This window comes from Haliaeetus albicilla, chromosome 1 (genome assembly GCF_947461875.1).
Source record: "Haliaeetus albicilla chromosome 1, bHalAlb1.1, whole genome shotgun sequence".
Taxonomy (NCBI): domain Eukaryota; kingdom Metazoa; phylum Chordata; class Aves; order Accipitriformes; family Accipitridae; genus Haliaeetus; species Haliaeetus albicilla.
This window is the reverse complement of record NC_091483.1, coordinates 73,208,865-73,226,874: the sequence shown is the minus strand read 5'-3', so window position 1 is coordinate 73,226,874 and position 18,010 is coordinate 73,208,865. Positions and strand designations below refer to the sequence as shown.

The window sequence follows — 18,010 nt, the reverse complement described above, 5'->3', positions numbered from 1 at the left end:
GTGAATCACAGAAAGGATGAGTGGTAGCAGTTACTTCCTGCAGATGGAAGTAGATGAAAGTTAACACGCATGAGGGGCAGCAGGTTCCCCAAAGCTGCTGTTGCAGTCCTAAGACCAGTTCTGTACCCATTGCCCATTTGGGTATGAGGAGAAAATCTGCAGGTCTGTACCTGAATTCCCCTCATTCAGACCTAAGTGCCCTCAGAGCGTGAAGAAGAGGATGCCATGGAGCTGAAGCCCTTACTAGAGAATATGTCTATACCTTACGCAGCTATAAGCTTGCACAAGAGAAATTCAGTGTTTCTTGTCAGGGAATTTCAGTGGTAATAGAGAAGGACTTGCACAATAGTTTATTCAATTAAAAAAAAAAGTTATTTAACATAGATATGAGCTAAAATCTGTATTTCATATGCAGCAACTTTTAGCTGTACTAACTGATCAAAGAAAACAATGTCTACACAGTTAAATACAGGGTCAGACACCAGAGAAAATGAAGGCTTTTGCCTGTGTCTTTGACTGACTGTATCTTTTCAAAGGAAGACGGAAAAGAGAAACTCAGTGAGATGTGGGAACTGCAAGGCTGGTGTATTATCCTAAAATCACATGCTTGCCCACATCTGTATTATAACTTTGCAATTGTCCACAGTTTTCTAGAAGTGTACTTTGAAATCATTCATTAAGCTGGAAAAGTTAGACTTTATTTAAAACACAACAGTGGTCTCAGTAAGATCTAATTATAATTTAGTACGTTATTTAAAATGACAATTTTATTGTCACTTTGGTTTGCAACAAGAACTAGCTCATTAAAGGACATAATGATCCTTTTCTGTTCTCATGGATTCTCCCTCAGGAGCCAGAAAATGCTGTGGTTCTTCCAATTGCAAAGTAGTTTAGAAGTACTAAAATCCCCTGGGAAATCAATAGTTTAAAAAAAGGGTATCAAACCACAAATTTGTTTCTAGATTTCAAACCTTCTGAAACTGGGTTGCAAGTGAATCTTCTTTTTAAGTTCAGTTTTTTATAAGGGTGGATATTTGTTAGGTTTTGAACTGATTTTTAGTTCAAATAATCACAAAATATGCTTGGGTCCTGTTAATTTGGACCCATGTTACTCACTTTATTTTCTGATGCATGAAGCTTTCGTACCAGCTTACTGTCGTACGCTTTTTGTCTTCACATGAAGAGCAGTTTCCATTAGAAAGTGATGTTAACTTCATGAAAGATCTGTTATTAGGTATTTGGACTATCTCACCTGATTGGTAGATAGTAAAAAATGTCAGAGCCCAGGATTTTATAACTTGTTCTTCATCCTCTTAATAAACTATTGTAAAGTTCCTTTAGGTGTTGCATGTTCCTTAGCAGAAATTGAGTCGTCAGCATGCACTTCGGGTGGACTTTTGGGTGAAAGGACTCTTTCTTCTGTGTCAAAAAGTTTCCCAGCCAGTTTTGCTTGACCACAGATAAAAAAAAAGTTGATCTAAATACTTCTTAAGACCACTGGGAAGATTTACATCAACTTACGCAGCAGTTGGGACAAATGCTTTCAGTGGGCAAGCTCAGACCCACTTGTAATTGGAAGATAAGTTAGTATTGCATTTAAAGGTGCTATAAAGATGTTGCTTAGTGGTTCAGTCCCAAGAAACTTCAGTAACTTGGTAAATATAATTTATCCAGTCTGTACTTATAGATAGTCTTTTACTACTTGAGTCTGGGTTCATCGGGGTTATTTTTGTGAAATAAATTATAATGATCTCCATCTGTCTTCTGGGAAATAGACTTTCTGTTTCTATCTTGTTTCCAAAATCCACTGGTTAGAAAACTATCAAACTGCTGTGAAAACAAAGCATTTCCAATAACTCTTCTTGGTGCTCTCCACCCAGTATAAACATTAAATATTTATAACACAAAGGATCTCAACTTCCCATTTAGTCAGGCAGAAGTCGCAGTGCACTCACATTATTTAACTCTGCGGAGCTTTAGTTTGTGGCTTGTCCGAGCTCAGACTGGCATAAACAAAGGTTCCTTTTTACTACTAAAATTTACAAATAATTATTTTATTTTATATAGTTACACACATTCCACTTCCATTGAACACTGAGTATTGAACATTGTGTTCAACCATTTAAAAGATTTTTTTTTTTTTTTAAACTTTGTGACTAATGCAAAACTATTAAGTTTCTTTCTCACACTTGATGTTTACTTATATCTCGGGAGTTCATAATCCTCTCTTCAGTACTTACAGGTAGTAGAGAACTGGTTCATTCTATATTTCCCACTTCCTCCAGGATGGATTTTCTCTTAAATTTATGCAGTTCCGTAGTATTTGGCTTATGAGAGACAAACGTACAGGAAGTGCAAGATCCGTACAGTGAATAATTCTGAAAGAAAGACTGAATTTTCAGCTAGTGTTAAATGCCACAACGCTATTCCATCCCATCTCAGTGTGCTACTTAGTATGACCTGGGCCAGGCTATTACAAGAACACATATAATAAGAGTACAGGAAATACTAACTACATATAAGGAAAAAAAATATTTACCATGAGAGTGGAACAGGTTGCCCAGAGATGCTGTGGGATCTCCATCCTTGGAGATATTCAGAACCCAGCTGGGCACAGCCCTGAGCTGCCTGCTGTAATGGGACCTGCTCTGAGCAGGAGGTTGGGCTGGAGGGGCTCCAGAGATCCCATACCACACTTCTGAGGACTCAGGTTTTGGTGTTGATCTCACATATTGAAGTACACGTAGCTCTCTGAAGTGTACCTAGTCTTTAAAATGGATGTGATCAGGCTTACCGATACTGAGAAGTTGTCAGTTTTAGCTTTGAAAGTATCCATGGAATAGTGACTGCAGTGGAATCAGTCAGAATGCTGTGTCTTATAAAACCTTATAGGAAGGTTTAATAAGGTTCTTATTTTAAACCTTTTAAGGTTCTTATTGGGGAACTGAATTAAGCAGAACTTTGAATTTACTTTCCAGGTACATCCATCTGGCATCCAGTTTGTAGGCAGGCTGCAAAGGCTGAAGAAAAAAACAAGGTAAAAAGACAATATTTTTACCCAGTGTTATTCTATTGTCGTATTATTCTCTATCCCTTTTTTTACAGTGGGCTTGGAGGGAAGGATTTGGAATTTTTTCAATACTGTAATTTTAAATTTTAAATTACAGAAATCTAGTAGGTTAATGTAATGTAATAATGTAATATAAATATTCTGCTTTTACTTAGTGATTAAAGCTACAGCTTCAGGAGAATGCTGACCTAAGAGTTACATGTATCAGCTGAATAAGGAAAAATGTGAAAATACGAATGAGAAAAAAAAATAAATTTTTAAGTTCTGTCTGATTTTGATGTGATCAGTGCATGACCTCTTCTCTTTTTATGTGGCTCTGCACTTAAAAGATCAGAGGACTTTCGCTTTATTTGTTTTTACAAAAAAAATCTCTCCTTGGAATTTCTTTTTTATTATTTGTTTATAAAATGTTGGCAAGCCAGCCCCAACTTAATTTAATCTCTGGCTTTAAGTACCTCCTTAAGTTGGATGATTTGTGCATCTGTCTGTGTGCAAGGGGAAAAGGGGGAGTTCTGGCAATTTTAATAATTACAAGGTTAGCAGATGAATGAGCTGCCCCTAGGAAATGAAGAATTAATCTGTGGCTGGGGAAATGATCCCTCTGAAGTGGTGGGACTGAGATACAACTATATCATTAAGGCACAGGCCTAATATGGGGGGTTTCAGTTCTGATGTTTCCTGATGCTCCAAGTAGTACTCTTGGTATCCTTGTTCGAAAAAGCTTTGCTTTGATTCATCAAGGCTTGGACGGAAGGCATTGGACAAGTCAGAACAGCAGGCAGCAGCTATAAAAAGAGTGTTTACAAATCTGGTGTGTTAGCAAGTGCAACTTTGACTAAATTACAGTTTTGAAAAAAAAATTGGTTTGGGCTTTACCCTGAAGGATCATGGCTGTATTTTTTGTACCCGTGTGTTTGGGAAGCGATTGCTCTGGTATTCTTCATGGCGAGATCTGAATATCAAATAAGTAGCATTTCAGTGTAAAATGTATTGTTTAATACATGTATATTTAAAATTGTCAAAATACTTTAATAAGTGCTGCTAATTCAGCCTAATACTAATAAGCAGTATTTCAGGCTTCCTAAGGATTTTATTCTGGCTGAGTAACTGAAATTGCAAGGCTACAACCCCATGTAATTTATTGAAAATGTAGTAGAGTTTGGGGTTTTTTCCCCTCCTTCAGAGACAGACAGCGAACTTGGTTGTCCTGTGTTCCTACTTGGCTACCTTTTCCTCACAAAGGCAAAGAAAGTGTACTTGCAAGATATTGTGTAAAGGCTGATTCATTTATAACACATCTCTTCTGAGCACTGGGAATTTGCTCCTTCCCCAGCAGAGAGGAAGACATCTGTATCTGAAAGACGGTGGGAGTTTTGCCTGAGTAGGGAAAAAAAACAGGATGGAGCTCAAAGGGTTTTCCCAAGTCTAGTAATTTTTCCTTTTCTTTGGGTTTTTCCTCTTTTTTTGTCCTTACACTCATTATTGAAAAAATAAATCAAGAAGAAAGGATGCCATTTCAAAGAGGGTAGTAATGGACTTTTCAAGGTAACTTGTGAAGTTGGGAATGGGATATACTGGTTGAGAAATTTTCTGGTCAACCTTTGCAGTTTGTTGTTTTTAAAAGTTATCTTTCTGTATATTTATAGAGATATATGGACAGCATGTAAAGTAGGTGACAAAGGCAGAAGGAGTAAGTGGCAGCACACTCCAAAACTTTGGAGATGGAGTGGAAGGGAAAAAGAAGTTGTGAAAGAGAGTGACAGCAAAAAGAAAAATGATGGGAGAGTGAGATTGTAAGCAGAAGGGATGAAGCAGGAAAAGACAGAAGAAATCAAAGTAGCAAGAGAAAAAATAAGGATTATCAAAAGGCATAAAGGAAAAAGAGGTAGGTAGAGGAAGAATAAAAATGTGTAGTACGGCGAAAAGAACTGAACAGAGGCAATGGAGCCAACTGAGGTGTAAGTTTTTACTGCAAAAGCTAGGAGGTTATGTGCAGCAGGCATGGACTGGCGATGCTAAAAGGGGTAATGGATCATGCAGAGAATAAAGAGCATGTGTGAGATGTGGAATGACCGGGTTTTAATCACCAGGAGGTGAAATGGGAAAATTTGTGGGAGTAACTGAAAAGCATAAGGAAGCACAGAAGTCAGCAGAAGTACCTTAAAAAGATGAGACCCCACACTTTGACTGCAAAAATTAGAAATTCTAACGAATTGTAGTTCTTAAAAACAAGGTGGCATCTCTAAATTGAGGAAAGCCCATGAAAAAACTCCAGGAATTTATTAAGAGTTATTAAATGTATTCAGCCAGGTATGTTATGTGCTTTAAGGTCATGCTACAGTGTGTGATCTTAAAGCACGCTCTACTGATGCACATGACACACAGAAGGAAGCTCTGAAGCTCTATCTAGAGAATCCTGAGCTTAATCCAAAACTGTCATTTGACTTTAACAGGGTTCAAAACGTTGGAATAGTGCAGTTTTCTTCAGTTTTTTTTCTCTACCACACTGGGCCTCCTGTAGGGACATTATGAAAGAGAGGTATGGTTTGCACATGACATCAGTGCATTGATGGCACTTTCAAGTCATTTACACAAGTTCTGGAAAACTACAGTGTGCTTTAACTATGTAGAAGAACAATGCAGTTACACTGTCCATGTTAAATGATCATCTCAATGGCAGCCACAAGTATCTCTCAGATAATACTCTATTTCTGTGCTTGTCCCCTTGGACCTTCTGAGTGTTTACAGAGCCTCACTGTGAGACAACTGAAAATGAGAGGGAGAAAATTCCAAAATCCCAGTCAGCCATGCCAAAACAATTAAACTGAATCTTTTTTGTATGGATAAGTATCTCCACATTTAGTCTCAGAGAAGCCACAGGACTATTTGGACTAAAGAAGGTCACCGGAAGGATAGTTGTGATCATTTAGTTTGTTTGCTCTGCTGACACAGTACAGTACAGTACAGATATATTCACATATGGCTTCTAAAAGCTAGTAAATACTTCAAGTAAAGACTGGAGTAGTAGAGAGGATGCTGCCTTGACCTGACAGCTTAATAGTGCTAAAATCCTTTTAAGGGTTTGAACAGTTGTAACCTCCAGGTGAGAAGTGTCAGCCTTTGGTGAGACAATAAATGATGGTAATTCTGAGCGCATGGAAAAATACATACTTTTTGCAATCAGGGACAGGTTTCTCCATAGATGGGAAAGAATATTTACCCAGAATTAACATATCTGGTTAAAAGAGGGTATAAACCCATTGATTTCATAGTAAGATTTGTTTAAACTTCAATTATGAACGTGAAGTCTGTTCACTTATGGTTAATATCATTGCGTCTCACAACCCTTTGTTATTTAAAAGTAATTATATTTTTCATCATAAAGGAATCTACCAAAAAGGAAGCAATAAAAGTCTGTCACTGAATGCCAGAATGATTGAAAACAGGGCAAAACCAGTTGAGTATTAAAACTAATCTGGTAGCCTTACAGTCAGAGAGGGGGAAGCTAACCTGTTGGGTGTCTGATTGAGGATGCTCTGCAGGATGTCGTGCTCTTTGCTATGAGTGAATGGCACGGTAGCATGACACATTCCAGAAGCAATGCAGATTGGTTTGATGGTGTAGCCTCAGAGTAAAAATGCTGCCACTGTATCATGTTGTAACTTGACCTGTCCCTGATGGTGCCCAAAGGCTGTCCTGACAGCCCAGAAGTGCTCCAGGCCATTTCATTCTGAAGGGAGGGGAAAAGAAAGTCATATGTAAAATAATTTTTGCATTTTCAAAAGGTGAATTTGACGGACTTAAAGTGTTCTTTTATTTTTAACCCTTCGGTATGCTTGTACGTTTTGAGCTTGCTGTAATATGCCACTTTGGAGTGGTAAAGGTTAAATTAAATGAAATGTCTCGCACACTCTTTTTGAAGTAACGGTTACATTTTCTTTCCATCTCCTCTATTTCTTACCTGTTTCACTTCTCTTCTCCTGCCATAGGAAACGAGGACTTCCTCTGAGAGTATTATTTCTGTACCTGCTTCAAGTACATCAGGTTCCCCAAGCCGTGTGATCTATGTGAGTATTTCACAGCGAAGGTCGTTCTGTGGGATGGGGAAAACCCCGTGCTTCCTCCTACAGTTTAGTGCGTTGTGTGGAAAGTTAGTGTCTCCAAACCACTGCAGTTAGTGATTCCTCTAAAATGGAATTTACTTCCTCATGGTTAAAATGTTTGAGTACTGCATTTGCCATAATACAATTCTGGCAGTTTCCTCTTATTTTTTGTGGTGTATTTATAGCATTTGCATTATGACTAGGGCTGGCTTATACCAAAGCATGCAAAATACTGCAGTGCTTTCTAAAAAGAAAAGTTTAAATAAACAGTACAGCCCACAGGTAGATTACAAGCATAGATTTGAACGCAACTTGTCTAAATCAAGCTCTTGAGCCTGCATCTGATTGCTTATGAAAACACTCGTGCATGAGATTGCAGGACTCGGGCCTTGACAAATGCCAGTCCCTAACCTCAGAAGACCTTTGATGTGTTTATCATTTAAGAAGTGCTAGCTCTGGAAAGCTCATAGAGAGAATTTAAAATAACAAGCATGATAAAAGCTTATGCTGAGTATTTTTTCAGTACTGGGTGTACCTTGCTTGTCATAATTGCTGTAGCTGATGTTCATGGCCAAATTCTCAAGGCTACCACCAATAGCTAAAAAATATCCACAAATGTGGCATGATCCATACAAACATCTCTTGCAGAGCTTCAGTATTCCCAGGGCTATTCTTTGTCCTGTCCAGGTATCCCTCACGCAGGCAGGTTGTTCTCATCGGATAGTACCACGTGCAGAGGAGAGTGCTGGAGATGTGATTGACTGCTGGAGAGGTTATTGTACAAAGATTGAGGGCTTTTATCTACTACACTGAGAGAAGCAAAGTGTGCCTTGGAGTCAAAATTGTCTTTTTTCTTCAAGTAAAAATTATTTTGAATGCTGTATACCCTTTATCTGAGTAAGACTGAAGTAGAAGTGGAGGAACTGCCCCTTACCTAAATGTGCATTGGTGTTTCTGAGTTCTTCTTACAGTAGAGCTCCATGCTGGTGGATATTCCAGGTAAAAAAAAAGTTGTTGCCTCAACTCCTGTGAAGACAATTATTGTGCTAGGAGCCTGTTACCATGTAAGAACTTTCTTTGGCCCAGATGGTCTCGATCTCTCCGGCCATGCACCACTTCATTGTTTTTATAAGCAGGAGCATTCTTCTAAGATTTATATGCTTTTAGTGACATTTATCTAACTGTTGGATGGTACTGTTTTTCTTGATGCTTGTGATTACAGCTTTAAATATGCTTCACGGGCTGTTGAAAGGCAAGGACAAACTTCCATTCTCTTTTTCTGTTTTTTTTTTCAAAGGATATTGTTAAATCAGCACACAACTGTAATGTTCGTTACTGTAATATGCTTTAGAGGCAGCTGGGACTGTGAAAGAATAAAGTTGTCTAGCAAATATGAGTCAATTAGGAAAAAAGATTCCCCAGAGGCATGCAAGTTCTTGCTATATCTGTCTCATCTCTGACTGCTTAATTGTCAAAGCTGTGAGATTGATTAAATCCTATTTTGGCTTTCACAAACAGGAAAGTAAAAAGAATTAAAACCATGTTACTGGACTTCTATATTATCAAAATGATTCTTTGTCTCTCTTTTGCATCTGTTTTCTATTACAGGAGTGTTATGACATACAGACGTGCTCAAGATTTGTCTTGGGTGCTTTCGTGATTGGTTTTACCAAACCTAAATTCATGCTGCCACTGAAAGGAAGGTCCCACCCGCATGTAGCCCTGTCCCTCTCTGGCCACATCTTCCCGTATCCTCTTTGGTGCTAGTACTAGTGGGTACACAGAGGTATGATCGGTCAGCTTTGAGACCAGATTCAGCTAAAAAATAACCCAGGAAAAACCTCCAGCTAACCAAAGAGGCAAAAAAAGACCCAGCTGTCTACATGTCTTCTAAGTCTCATGTAGAAGGCAGCGCAGAGTGGGAAGGCACACACAGTACAGCCGCTTTCGGCAGCAGCATGGATTCAGATCATTAAAAACAGTAGTAAAACTGTGCCTTAACAACCGCTGAGCTCTATGAAGTATCATGTTGGACAAGAGAATTTAGAGAAAATGGTTAAAGCTTAGGAACCGTGAATTTGTGGTGCTCATACTTTCAAAGGCATCGAGTCAGAGCAATGCAATCATTCCGAACGATGTGGCGTCTCATGGGAGACGTGTTGCTGGGTCATGGGTGAACGGTCAGCTGGGGAAGGGTGAAGAAAGTGTGTTTTGATTAAACCTGAATGTGGTTCATACATTTAGTTTATTAAGCCATACCACTTTTTCTTCATCTGTTGATACCAGACTTTGATGTCTTCTTGCATTGAGAGAGGGCACAGGCCAACGCCCTTTGAAGTTAATGGGCATCTTTTCATGATCCTTAGTGATGACTTCATTATATCCAGGCTGAAATTTACCCTAGTGCTGATGTCCCCTCAGAGTCCCTGAATTCCACTTAAAAATCAGTTGATTTCTAAATTATGTCATTAAATAAGGCTTAAATAAAAGTCCTTTATACTTAGCTAAATTTTAAGAAGAGAGAATTAGGTGCTCTGACCTAATATATCTAACTGGAAGGTTTAGGTTAGGTTACACAGCTGTGTTGTATGTTCTCGTACTAGGAATACAAATCACATTGTATTTTTATACAGATCATATTTGCAATTATACAATTGTAAAATTACATATTCCAAGTGAAATGGATACTCTAAACTTAGAGTACAGTTTTAACAGAATCCAAAATACCAGATTATTGAAGAAATGGCCTAAAGCCTTTTAGCTGTAATTTGAGCCTTCCCTAACATACTTGAATTCTGCTCATGTATTTGATAGTAGGGGAAACAAATAAAATAAAAAACAATGTAGGCTGAATGTTTGTCGAATTGAGTGTTTAGAAAGCAGCTGTATCTCTAAGGTGTTTTTTCATCCAAACTTGCCTATATTTTGATATTTAAACTGAAAGGAGTTATGTAACTAGGTAAGTTTGACTCCTGACAGTTCTGAAGTCTAGTGGGAGGATCTCAAGTTGCACATCTATGTGAAAAGATAGGGGCTGAAATTACTGTAATTCACATTTAACTATTCCCGATTCTGAACTTCTTGGGGTTCACTAGAATAATCTCCACAACCTGGATACCTTAAAAAAGAAATTATCGCAGCCTCCTTGGCCTTCCTTGTAGGTACAATGCTGCCCAAAGTCTTCCTGGAACAGACCTGATGGACAGACTCCTCCTTACCTTTGCATGACCTGTGTCTGCATCAGAGCTTGCCACTTGCGTCTCAGTAGGGAGGGATTTATTTTCATTAAGGGGCTATTTCATTGCTCTTTAGCTTCTTCAAGTAGCTGCAAGCAAGATGAGATCTGTAGATTGCTGAAGAATCACATATTTGATTAAAACACATTTCTTAGGTAAGAGGAATCTTCCTCCTTTCCCTGTTCCTTACACCTGCACAAATTCATACATTGTTTTAGAAAAAGGGATAACTGGAAGTTGTTATGCTAAATTTTTCCTGTATGATTAACTAATAGAAAACTTCCTTGGAAAAATCTATTGAGCTTTTGTTAGCTCATGGTAAGAAAAAATAATTACTGCACACATAAATCCTGGATACTTTCATATTTTTGCATGTGGAAAACATTATTACAGTTTTATAGCTGATCATACCGAGATTTTCGGAGAACAGCAAGATTTGCTCATCATTTTGTTGCCAGCAAAGAGCTTATAATTCTGCAAAGCCTGAACTGGGAATGAGACAATTAGGCTGCCCATTTCTCCGCTCTCAATGTGGCCAACTTGTCATATCTACAAGACAGTACATGCTGGATACATCTTTGGTGCAAGTTACCATTATCCTAAAGATAATCTGTGCAAATGTGGCATTCTGGTAATTACACTTTTAGAATAAGCATAGTAAGAGGAGAATGGGGAGCGACACAGCCCAGCCCTTTCCCTCTGTTGGCTGTGTGAGTCTCATGAGAGGATTTGAACTTTACTAAGTGGCACCTATGATCTTCCAACTAATCCACCATGGTGCAGATCTATCATCTGCTGGTTTGTGACCCGTAATTAAGGGCTACTCAGACATAGTCAGGAAAGGAGGTGTAGCTGCGGGACACAGCTGAATGGGAAAATTTAAAGACCTGAGTAATGTTTTTCAGTATCTGGAGAGTGTATGTTGGAAATACATATATGATTATTCACTACTGCTTATAGTAGGGGAACCCTGCACACCGAAACCACTTTAAAATGAAGGGTGTTTTGCCTGAAGAGGCTACAATATCTGTCCCCCATGTCTCTGCACAGCTAGCAGTAAGTGGGATATAACCAAGGGAACTGGAATGATGTCATGCTACTCCTAATAACCAAATGTGAGTGACAAAGAAAAGTAGAAAGCACCAGTATATAAGAAGAAAACAGCAGTAATATTTAGCATTGTGTAGTAAATATAAGAGGTTTAAATGTGCACAAACAGAAAAAGTTGTTTATTGTTATGATGATGACTTTTCTACTTACACTTACCTGTCCTTTTCTTTTGCATCCTGATCATATTCTTTCTTATTCTCACTGCTTTCTTTCCTCCTTTTCTTAGGCAAAGCTTGGAGATGAAATTCTTGACTACAGGGATTTGGCTGCTCTTCCTAAAAATAAAGCCATCTATAACATTGACCGCCCAGATATGATCTCCTATTCTCCATATATCAGTTACTCTTCAGATGACAGGCATAGTTACGGGGAGGTACTGAAACATGGGTATTTTTTTTCCTATGAATTTGAGATTTTATGTGCATCATTAAACATGTTGCTGAACATTCTTAAATATGTGCATAATTTAAAAAAAACCCCAAACCTAACTTGTGTAACTTCAGTTGAGTCATGTCCTCTATTCATTCACAAGGCCTTCCAAAAAGCAAGGAAGATGTTAATTTCACTTTTTAGTTTGTGAAAATTAAATAATTGCTTTCTGTGATCATTTTTTAAACAGATGACATGTAATTAAACTATGTTTTTCTATGAGAGGAGTTCTACATGCATGCAGTGGGAAACAGGAGCATTGCTAATTATAATGCAAAAATCAGAAGCAAAGCCAAATGTCTTTCATGATTTATTTTTTTTAAAGTGTACCATGTTATTTTGGTGACACAATGGTATCACTTTCCTATGTACAAGTTTCTTTCAACTGTCCCTTACTAAAGTTCATCCTCATGTCACGCATGCATTTCAACCTATTCATATGCAGAGCTAATATGATGCAGTTTGTGCTACTGAAATCTAATTTAACATAATCTTACTAATACTAATTCTGGGGTTTGTGAAGCATATTTGTATATAACTCCTGTCATGCAAGTTAGCTTTTCATTCCTAACCATATCTATCTTTCATTTGAATTTCTGATTTCTTTTATAATTTTAGGTAAGTTCTTACAAAGCAAACCTCTTAGATATACTAGGTATGTTAGCAAGATATACGTGGTCTAGAATGAAGTCTGCTTTTTGTTCTCTGTAGGTGTAAGTGAATGGGTAGAATTAAATGCTATAAATAATAGCCCTAGTTCTACTATCACTTACACCTTTTACACTTAATCAGTACCACTAAAGTCTCAGTACTACTCTTAGGGAAAGTGCAGCACATATGTTAGGTTTTGCAAACTCTTTCAAACCCTCCCTGTACAACGTTGAGCCACAGTAGCTCCATTATAATGCATTCTAAAAGAATTGAGATTGTATCTAGTAGAGGGTTTAAATGGTATTTAGGTTTCTGATTTCACAAAACTGAAAGCTGCTGCCTAGCCCTTAACCTATGGAGTATAAACACTTCCCTTCTGTGTCAAAACTCGTGGGTGCTGAAAATGTTTGTGGCCCTCCTCAACTGCCTGTTTACATCTAGACTTGGCAGAGGTGCATAGTCTAAACAACCTTCCGCCCAGCTCCTCTGAGGACTCAGTCATCGCACCTGCTCCGAGGTGATTTTGGGCTGTGCTCGCAATCCAACAGGCACATTTTCATGGTGCTCCACATACTTATATCCTTGATATTGCCAGGGGAAAAAAAAAATCCTGCCTGCCAAATTTCAGCATCCTGGCTACTACCTGCATCCGCAATACTTTCAGTAGATTTGCTCAACTAACCAAACATAGCGTTTAATTTTGAAAGGAAAGTGAGTGAACAGCAAATGGTTGAATTACATGATGTTTAATTAAAAATTAAATAGTACAGATATTTTGCTTTCCCTTAAACCAGCCAGCTCTCAACAACAGAGTTCTAGTCCAGATTTTGGAGGTGCTTCAATGCAGATTTAACTAGGGCTTGTGTGTAGTTTCAGGCAGTTGCTTTAAATGGGAGTTTGCCTACTAGCAGCATCTCTGTGGTACAGGACTGGCCTCACCAGACCCCAGGACTTTGTAGCAGAGAAATCAACAAAAGCTTCATGTGACATTATTCATATCTTATTCCTTATTTAAAAACAAATAAAAAGAAAAATTGCCCTAACTTAATTGACAGGTGTTTTTCCTAACTGTATCGTGTTATACATGGATATTGATATTTTAAGAGTAGTTCTTCTCACAAGTAACATAATGCATGAATCTGTATCACTAATTTGTTGTGTGTTGCTGTTTGCAGTCACCTCAGTTGCTCTCTCCAGCACCTACTGAGGTAATCCCCAATGCCTTTGTTCTCCTGTTCTGACCCATTTTGTGATGCATAAACCTGGTCATATTGATAACCAGCAGTGTCTGAAATGTGGGGTTTGCCTCCTGCCTCTACAGTGCATGGGGTTTTATAATTTATGTTTTTCGCAGTGTTACTTGTGTTGAATATGTGCTCTGCTTCTGGATTGTCATCTGTATGCATCTACCTCCACTGTCATCCATGTTTCTGCTTTCCAAAATAAAGGTTGTATGGTGGTCACTTCTTCGAGATCTACTAAATAAATTACATTGGGAAATATGTTTTATGTTTACATTTAAAGGTGCCAGCGTGAGTTGACTTGAATTAATGCTTGGCATAACTGTCTCTTCTTTTTTTCTTTTTATTTTTTTATTCCACAAATAGTTAAACTACTTCTACCATTTGTGCATACGTACTGTTAAATCATTTGCACATACCTGAACTTCTAGGTCTGTGTATTTTGATGTGCATTAATGATCAAAGCCAGTCATTGTTTCAAGAAACATCACTTTGGAAGCAGTGATAGCATTTCACATAGTTTCCCAGATAGTAACTCAATTACATATCACAGGCCTGGCTAATTTCTCCATTATCCCAATTTTATGTATTGCAAAATTTGGTAATAGTGGAGAATTATGAATTTCCATTAAGGATTGTAAATCAGAAACTGTCACTATAAGCACTGGTTAAACAGAGAAGTTAACCAATAGAGATGTAATTTAACTGATAGTTTAAAAATAAAAACATACTTTATTTAATACCGGATTTCATGAACTTGATTGACTGTTCCTTACAGAGACACAAAGTACGCAAAAGGTAAGGTTTGAAACAATCAATATGAAATCTTGGTGTTTTGGAAGATTATAATAATTTCCTTTAGATTAGCTACTAGTTATCAACCCGTCAATACTATTACATTCCGAAAGCGACAGTGGTATGGAGGTTGGTGCTGCTGTGATTTGTGTTACAGGAATACTCCCATGTTATCCAGCTTTGCCATGCTTGCTGTCTTTCTCTAAAGAGTCTATGATCAGGTGCTCAGGCATTATCATCTGCAAACTTGTCACCATTTTTTTTTTTGCAGGGATTTTTATTAGAGAAAAATTCCACTTTATCATACAATTGGACACATCGTAGACCATTAGCTAACACTCATGATATTTAAATATCATCACAAGACTTTCTAGAGACATTGCTATATTGCTTGTAACTCTTCTCAAGGGTTAGAGTGGGTATGAAATAATGTAGCTACTTCAGGAGGGAAACATCTCAAACTGGGCATAGAGGGGTTGGTGGCAGAATGCCTACAGAACGCTGCATGTCTGGGAAGGCATCAGTTTTTCTTCCTTTTTTGTATAATTTCTTCGGAAATGGATATTAAGGCAATAATGCTACTTACCACTATACAAAACTGATTTTCCATTTTTGAAAATGCAGTTAGTGAGTCTGGGGTGAGGTGGAAGGGTTGGAGCACACCTGAACCATAGGAGAAAAACTGATTATGGGAGAACGTTGTAAATCTCTGTGGAGTCAAGGATAATCCCAGAGAAGCTGAATAGGAGACTACATTAGTTTGAAGATGGATGGATCCTGATAGGAATCTGGGAGATGGTGATGGGGCTAAGTGGGATCTCCTGTGTGTTTAAATGATGAATGATCCAGTGGGAGTCACACAGATGCCTAAAGATGTCCCAGTATTCATGACAAGTGACTGGCACCTGCTATGGTATAGTCTATCTTCACTCACTCCTACTGGAATAGGAGAGAGGAGCATTTTTTGGAGTATGACTTTCCATAAGGGAGCATCTGCAGATTACATTGATCTGTTGTAATTTGAAGTTAACTCAAGCCAATTCTTGCTTGTCTTAAACAAGAAATTTGAATTTACTTTTATAGCTAGTTTACAAAAAGTCATTTCCACATTGAATTCACTCAGTAATGCTTTTACTGTTAAGAAGACACTACATGCAAATCGTAATTTAACTAGCTATAGCGAGTGAGGGGTTTGGAATGGGTGTACGTGGTTTTAAGGGGTTGAAGCCAAGGGTTTAGTGGGAAGTGGGTTGTATGAATTGCTTTGCGCAATGCTGCAGTATTAATGCTAATGCTATATATGAGCGTTTATATCTGTTACTTAGCTAGTAATGACAGTGTTGTAATATGGTATGCCGGGCAATTTATACAGCACACACAGTTGTTTCTGTGATGTAATGAAGCCAACAAATGCTGATTTTTGTGTTGCCTGTAACCATTATGCATCCATTCATATGGGTACAAAGTGACTGTGGTACTATCACGCTAACCTCATCTCATCTTCCACCACCTGTGTATGTTCAGTGAAAGATATTGTCCTGAAACAACACTTCTACAGTGTTATGTTCTTTTCAAATTATATTGTCACTTTAAATTCATGTATGTGCTTACTTTCCTGGGAACATGACCGTTCTCTGATACTTGGCAGAGCTCTTTTGGTCACACTGCGGTGGAGGTGCTTACAGCTGAAAGCCACCTCATTTCATTGGGGTTGCATGGAGCGTTACGGCAGCATCGACTTCCATCTACGTAGCACAGATGTGCAGAATGGCACATTCTTCCTGTTTCGGAAATTATTTCTCTTCCCTAATGATGTATATTTCCTCTCTTCCTCTCAGGGTGACCAAGATGACAGATCTTTCAAGCAGTACAGGACGTCAAGTCCTAGCTCTGCTGGCTCGCTGGGCTATGGTCGCTACACTCCAACCTCCCATTCTCCTCAGCATTACAGCAGACCAGGTAATTGAAAAGCAGCCTTATTTGTTCTCTAGATTTTTCCACTACTTTGTGTTATGTTGTAAGTAGGGTAGACTCCAGTGGACAGGGTTTTAAGGTGGAGTAGCAGTTCATTGCAGTGATTTATTTACTGTGGACAGAGTCCCGTGGGAAGAAAGGAAACAAGCGCTTCAGGAATGAGCATCTAAGAAAACAAAAACAGGCATCTAGAAAGATTGATTTTATGTATCTGTAAACAGAAGAGACAACAGTTTAAAGGACTTAATCCTGGTCCCATCCTGCCTGAAGCTACACATTCAATCCACAGCTCTTTCAAGGTGCAGCATGGTAGCAGCGAACGCGCACAATGCCAAGAGGGTGATCCGAGTGACTTCGTATCCCTTCTTGTACGGCAGGGTTATGGTCCATGTCTCTTCTCCACAGTGCGAGAGCTGGAGGAGTGACTAGTGTTGTAATGGCTGGATTTTGAAGGCCATGTTGCTTTAGTTGAGAAGCTTACAGCAATGTTTATTGCAGCTTTGGGCTGTAGTAACAGCTGTGTTGGTGCTTCTGTCACACAGAGAGGGGATCGCCTCCTTTTGATCTTTGTGTGGAAGTCCCTTATAAAAGTCCATTCATATTTGGGCACTGTACAGAGCTTTATACTTGGAAATAGTCAACTAAATTACTCAAAATTCATTCTGATTTTTCTCCAGTTCATCATTTGGGTGGGGAACACAGAGCATTTATATTATTTTCTTGGGGTCTTTTAATTTAATTGGGGACACATTATAATTATTAACTAGTTTGGAAAATTGGGAGTTCTTAATCTTTCCAGTGGAAATGAAAATTTCATGGGTAACAGAAAGAGTTTTTACAGGAATTGAATATTTGTACTACATAAACTCTTTGACGAGTGGAAATGAGATTAAGTATCAAAGATCTATTAAAGAGATGAAAGATTAGTCTCTGCTGAAGGTCTGGCAGCTGTGTCATGCTTAAGCTTAGCTGCACACTGTTAAAGCAAGGAGGAAAGACAAAAGAAATTCCAAATTAATTCTGATGTTTTACAGCTTCATTGAAAATTTAGAATATAGTCATCATAATTGCCACTTCTAATAATTGCCATTAGTCCTCTGAAATATGTTATCAGGACATTATTACAATAAAGCAAACAAAGATGACATTTGAGAACGTTTTTCAAAGTACTTAATCACATGTCTAACTTTCAGAGCTCAAATAACTTCAGGATGTTTCTTCAAATGCTTAAATTAGCCATGCACTTGAGTGCCCTGGTGTGTTGTGAACTAAATCCTACCAGTGTGCACCAACGGCAGTGAGAACTGGACCCGCTTATAGCACAGTTCTCAGCAGAGACAAGACTCTCCCCATTTCATTTCATTAGATCCATTATGAGCATATATCATCCCCTCCTGCAGC

The 18,010-nt window shown here is 38.3% G+C and overlaps 1 protein-coding gene across 15 annotated transcripts in view; it reads left to right on the top strand.

Annotated features, from left to right (window-relative positions):
• The window catches only part of ABLIM2 (actin binding LIM protein family member 2), a 142,507-nt gene that overhangs the window by 86,481 nt on the left and 38,016 nt on the right, over positions 1-18,010 (top strand). For 10 of the 15 annotated variants that reach the window (XM_069794381.1, XM_069794447.1, XM_069794437.1 and 7 more), the window contains 5 exons: positions 2,979-3,037; positions 7,060-7,137; positions 11,746-11,892; positions 13,775-13,807; positions 16,474-16,594. In XM_069794381.1, the coding sequence (XP_069650482.1) occupies positions 2,979-3,037; positions 7,060-7,137; positions 11,746-11,892; positions 13,775-13,807; positions 16,474-16,594 (438 nt within the window). The remainder of the gene's footprint in view (positions 1-2,978; positions 3,038-7,059; positions 7,138-11,745; positions 11,893-13,774; positions 13,808-16,473; positions 16,595-18,010) is intronic. The other 5 variants (XM_069794456.1, XM_069794409.1, XM_069794364.1 and 2 more) reach the window with 2 other exon arrangements.